This window comes from Oncorhynchus tshawytscha, linkage group LG16, assembly GCF_018296145.1.
Source record: "Oncorhynchus tshawytscha isolate Ot180627B linkage group LG16, Otsh_v2.0, whole genome shotgun sequence".
Classification (NCBI taxonomy): domain Eukaryota; kingdom Metazoa; phylum Chordata; class Actinopteri; order Salmoniformes; family Salmonidae; genus Oncorhynchus; species Oncorhynchus tshawytscha.
The window spans coordinates 18,616,894-18,623,043 of NC_056444.1; the positions used below are offsets into that span (position 1 = coordinate 18,616,894).

Consider the following 6,150-nt stretch of genomic DNA (forward strand, 5'->3'; position numbering starts at 1 on the left):
CCGGGGGGGAAGCAGACCATTTATCCCGGAATAACCTTAACGGTCCCGGTGTTTGATAATGCTACGCTCCCTGGTTGAGACTGAACCGATCTGTTACATGATGTACTTTGTCTAACAACCATACTCCCTCATACTCCCTCCTACTCCCTCATACTCCCTCCATCTCCCCCATACTCCCTCATACTCCCTCCTACTCCCTCCTACTCCCCCCATCCCCCATACTCCCTCCTACTCCCCCCCCATACTCCCTCATACTCCCCTCCTACTCCCCCCATACTCCCTCCCTCATACTCCCTCAGACTCCCCCATACTCCCTCCTCCCTCCTACCCCCATACTCCCTCATACTCCCTCCTACTCCCCCATACTCCCTCCTACTCCCCCATACTCCCTCCTATTCTCCCATACTCCCTCATACTCCCTCCTACTCCCCCATACTCCCTCATACTCCCTCATACTCCCTCATAGTACTGACTGAGACCACCTGTGCCGTCACCACCGGTGAAAATACACACACACATGTACCCCAACACCCCACACACACACGTATCCCAACACCCCACACACACACGTACCCCAACACCCCACACACACACGTACCCCAACACCCCACACACACACGTACCCCAACACCCCACACACACACGTACCCCAACACCCCACACACACACGTACCCCAACACCCCACACACACACGTACCCCAACACCCCACACACACACGTACCCCAACACCCCACACACACACGTACCCCAACACCCCACACACACACGTACCCCAACACCCCACACACACACGTACCCCAACACCCCACACACACACGTACCCCAACACCCCACACACACACGTACCCCAACACCCCACACACACACGTACCCCAACACCCCACACACACACGTACCCCAACACCCCACACACACACGTACCCCAACACCCCACACACACACGTACCCCAACACCCCACACACACACGTACCCCAACACCCCACACACACTCTTCTGGAGCATCACCTTTCACAGCTCTTCTGAATTCTTTGTTGGACAGACAGAGAATGCGATGGACACATGTTGCCTACATTAAGCCTAATATTTGCTCTGATATTTGCTTTGAATAAAAATCTAGGGATGGTTTTCCTCTGTCCTGGTTTTATTAAAGACAAGCAGAATGAATGACTACAATGTCTCAGTCTAAATGCCAACCTACTCCTCTGAGAGAGACAGATGGAGAGGATGGTAGAAGAGGAGACATGCGATTACATTTATCTGTTCCATTTCTAGACTAAAGCAAATAGCTCCGAGCTGCACAAATAGCAAGCTGGACATGTGTCACTGACTGTCATCGGCTGTCTCTGTTTAAACAACCAAGGGCTAGGGAGTTATACAAGGTGACAGACTTTCGTTCCAGCCAAGCACTAACACACCTAACTCAACTAATCAACAACACTTTGATAAGTTTAGTGTTAGTGGACGGAAAACACATTCTGTAATGAAAGTCGATGGGGAAAGACAAGTGTTTAGCAAGAACCCTGCCTTTGGCCATTGCAATTATGATGGTTATTTTCTATTAGCTGGTATCATTATAAAGTAGACAATGTATCTATGGAAATGCACTAAAACCTCTCTCCTTCCCTCTCTCCCCCCTCAGTGTCGAGAGACATTTCAACCTCGAGACAATCAGAGAGAACGAACCTCTGCAAACAAAAGGAGCAACAAGGAGGAGAAAATAGGCTACTTATCCTGCTGGCTGTACTCGTACAATAGAAATGTGTATGAAGTCAGTGTACATACGGTCATGGTTCAACAATACTAAGATAGTTGACGGAGCAAAACAGAATACGCATACACATATGAGGACATTTTCAGATTAGTTTTGAGTGGCCAATGAAATCCATTCTATCCCTTGATGAAATCAGTGTAACAGGCTAGACAGTCAGTCAAGAATCTACTTTCCACAGCTAAATGCCAATGCATTTCTGTTTGTGTGTGTGCATGCACGTCTGTGTGTGTGTGTGTGTGCAAGCACATGTGTGTGTGTGTGTGTGTGTGCAAGCACATGTGTGTTTGTGTGTGTGTGTGTGTCCACAGGGAGTTAAATGCATTTGAGATGAAAACCAGATGGCGGGACTTACCCCCACACAACCCATAGCACTCACAGACCCTCTGATAGTCGCTTACAGTTGGTATCCATTATTAGTTGTAATATAATATTGCTTTCAGAGTTACGTTCCAAAGTGGAGAAACGGAGAAAGGACTGGAAGGAATGATTACAGTAATTTTCCTCAGATTCACAGGATGAAAAGACTCCATCTAACATGTTGCGTTAACAATAGATGATTACAGTATCAATCCCTTTCACCACTTCTTTCTCCCTGTCCTTTCCTCTCTCTGTGCTTCCTTCGGAAATCCCCACAGGCTCCTGAAAGCACATCAGTTCTGAATTCCAAAATGGAATGGGGATTTTAGGTTCATAAATTGATTTTATTAGAGGATAATAAAACCGACAACTAAAATGTAGCAACTGGAGAAGGGGTAGAATGGCTTTTGGAGAATGAGAACGTGAGAGAGAAAGACACACACACACAACGAGCAGGTCCAGCAGTAATTAAGGGGTGAAACACACACACACACAACAGGCAGGTCCAGCAGTAATGAAGGGGTGAAACACACACACACAACGGGCAGGTCCAGCAGTAATTAAGGGGTGAAACACACACACACACACAACAGGCAGGTCCAGCAGTAATGAAGGGGTGAAACACACACACACAACGGGCAGGTCCAGCAGTAATGAAGGGGTGAAACACACACACAACGGGCAGGTCCAGCAGTAATTAAGGGGTGAAACACACACACACACACACAACAGGCAGGTCCAGCAGTAATTAAGGGGTGAAACACACACACACACACAACGGGCAGGTCCAGCAGTAATTAAGGGGTGAAACACACACACACACAACGGGCAGGTCCAGCTGTAATTAAGGGGTGAAACACACACACACACACAACGGGCAGGTCCAGCAGTAATTAAGGGGTGAAACACACACACACACAACGGGCAGGTCCAGCAGTAATTAAGGGGTGAAACACACACACACACAACGAGCAGGTCCAGCAGTAATTAAGGGGTGAAACACACACACACACAACGGGCAGGTCCAGCAGTAATTAAGGGGTGAAGTCTATTTGCTACCTTCATCTCAGAGCCCCCTAGTGAGATCAGTGTTCTCCATCCCAGTGTAGTAGAGGCCCCCACAGGTTAATAACAGCAGAGAAGGGGGCGACGGTGTGTGTGAGAGAGAGAGAGAATACCCCCAAAAAAAAAAAAGCCACTTTGAGAATAAGAGAATAGCTGAATTGCTGATAAGGTGAGTGTGTGTGTGTGTTTACTAATGGTTACTAAAACATTGAGCAGAAAGCAAGCTGGCCTCTGTCTCTCCCTGTCTATCTTTTTCCATTTCCCTCCACTCATCTCGCTCCCTGTGTTACCTCTTAATCTCTCCTCTCTCCTCTCTCTTTCTCGGCGGTGCATTCTCTCTCCTCTCTTTCACTTTCACCAGACGTCAGAGGCAATCCATCTCCACGCCAACCTGCCTCTGGCAATAATTACCCTAAGATGGGGACGGGAGAGCGAAGGAGTATGTGTGTGTGTGTGTGTGTGTGTGTGTGTGTGTGTGTGTGTGTGTGTGTGTGTGTGGATGATAGATTGATGAGAGAGGACACAGACTGTTAAAGGGAACATGCTCTGCTGTATCTCATGGCTTTACTCAAACCTCTACCCTGCTCTGAACCCAGAGTCCTGGGCCTTACTCAAACCTCTACCCTGCTCTGAACCCAGAGTCCTGGGCCTTACTCAAACCTCTACCCTGCTCTGTACCCAGAGTCCTGGGCCTTACTCAAACCTCTACCCTGCTCTGAACCCAGAGTCCTGGGCCTTACTCAAACCTCTACCCTGCTCTGAGACCAGAGTCCTGGGCCTTACTCAAACCTCTTCCCTGCTCTGAGACCAGAGTCCTGGGCCTTACTCAAACCTCTTCCCTGCTCTGAGACCAGAGTCCTGGGCCTGACTCAAACCTCTTCCCTGCTCTGAGACCAGAGTCCTGGGCCTTACTCAAACCTATTCCCTGCTCTGAGACCAGAGTCCTGGGCAGTCCAAACGTGCCAGGCTTTTACTACTAATAGGTCAGATTAGGATTATACATCCCCATAAGCACTGATCTAAAGTCTGTTCAGCATTTTCCCTGAATTTGTTTAAGGTCAGGATGACTGGGATTTAACCTGTGTCTAATGCCTACCTGTAGCCAAAATAACCTGTTCATTACTTCATTACCTCTCTCTCTAGTCGTAATGGTGCTATGCCAGAAAGTGGACAACGCGGAGTCACACGAAATAAGGCTTGGAAAAATTACCTCAATCCAGCGATGGAAGATGTAATCCTAATTATTTCAAACTGATGAATGATGAATCAAGAATATTTAAATACTGCTTGTTTTGAATCAAACTGCCCTTTTCTTCAGCATGCTAGGCTAGCTAATGCTAAAGCAACCCACTGGATTCGACAACATTTCCAGAAACTACTCACCTCAACGCTCTTTTTTTTAAACAATAAAAAACATACATAAACAAAATAAATCAACAGACAAACACAAATTTCAACAAACATCAATAACATCACACCCGCTCAGAACCACATGTTCCCACCACAGCCATACACAACACCTAAACTACATATACAAAAGTATGTGGACACCCCTTCAAATTAGTGGATTCTGCTACTTCAGCCACACCCGTTGCTGGCAGGTGTATAAAATTGATCACACAGCCAAGCAATCTCCATAGACAAACATTGGCAGTAGAATGGCTCGTACTTAAGTGCTCAGTGAATTTCAATGTGGCAGGCACCGCCACAGGATGTCAACTTTCCGACAAGTAAGTTGGTCAAATTTCTGCCCTGCTAGAGCTGCCCCGGTCAACTGTAAGTGCTGTTATTGTGAAGTGGAAAAGCAGCAACAACGGCTCAGCCGCAACATGGTAGGCCACACAAACTCACAGAATGGAACCTGCAGAGTGCTGAAGCGCGTTAAAATCATCTGTCCTCGTTTGCTACACTCACTTCCGAGGTCCAAACTGCCTCTGGAAGCAACGTTAGCACAAGAACTGTTCGTCGGGAGCTCCATTAAATGGTTTTCCATGGCCGTGCAGCCACATACAAGACTAAGATCACCATGTGTAATGCCAAGCATCGGCTGGAGTGGTGTAAAGCTCACCGCCATTGGACTCTGAAGCAGTAGAAATGTGTTCTCTGGAGTGATAAATCATGGTTCACCTTCTGGCCTACCGACGGACGAATCTGGGTTTGGCGGATGCCAGGAGAATGCTAACTGCCCGAATGTATAGTGCCAACTGTAAAGTTTGATGGCGGAGGAATAATGGTCTGGGGCTGTTTTTCATGGTTTGGGCCAGGCCCCTTAGTTCAAGTGAAGGGAAATCTTAACGCTACAGCATACAATGACATTCTACATGATTCTGTGCTTCTATCTTTGTGGCTATAGTTTGGGAAAGGCCCTGTCCTGTTTCAGCATGACAGTGTCCCGGTGTACAAAACAAGGTCCATACAGACATTTTTGTCAAGATCGGTGTGGAAGAACTTGACTAGCTTGCACAGAGCCCTGACCTCAACCCAATCGAACACCTTTGAGATGAATTGGAATGCCAACTGCATGCCAGGCCTAATCACCCAAAAATCAGTGCCCGACCTCACTAATGCGCTTGTGGCTGAATGGAAGCAAGTCCCCGCAGCAATGTTCCAACATCTAGTGGAAAGCCTTCCCAGAAGAGTGGTGGTGGCTGTTATAGCAGCAAAGGGGGGACCAACTCCATATGAATACCCATGATTTGGAAATGAGATGTTCAATGAGCAGGCATCCACATACTTTTGGTGTAGTGTACGTCTCACAACCACAACCCCACTCCCCTCATCCTTCATCCCCGGGAACGTTCCAGTGCTTGTAGCACTCTATGCCACATTGTGTCAAATTGAACTTTTCTATTTTCTCCATAACCCAGACACTTTCAATATTGAAATAACAGTACATTTGATTCATCCACTGCTGTAGTGATGGAGGATCATTTGATTTCCAGTTTTTAAGTATA

General features: G+C 47.3%; 1 protein-coding gene across 1 annotated transcript in view; it reads right to left on the bottom strand.

Moving 5' to 3' along the window:
• The window catches only part of LOC112216509 (contactin-associated protein-like 2), a 142,485-nt gene extending 140,300 nt beyond the window's left edge, over positions 1 to 2,185 (bottom strand). Inside the window, exon 1 of the mRNA XM_042298643.1 lies at positions 2,155 to 2,185. Coding sequence (XP_042154577.1) covers positions 2,155 to 2,185 — 31 coding nt within the window. The remainder of the gene's footprint in view (positions 1 to 2,154) is intronic.
• Between the last annotated feature and the right edge of the window lie 3,965 nt (positions 2,186 to 6,150).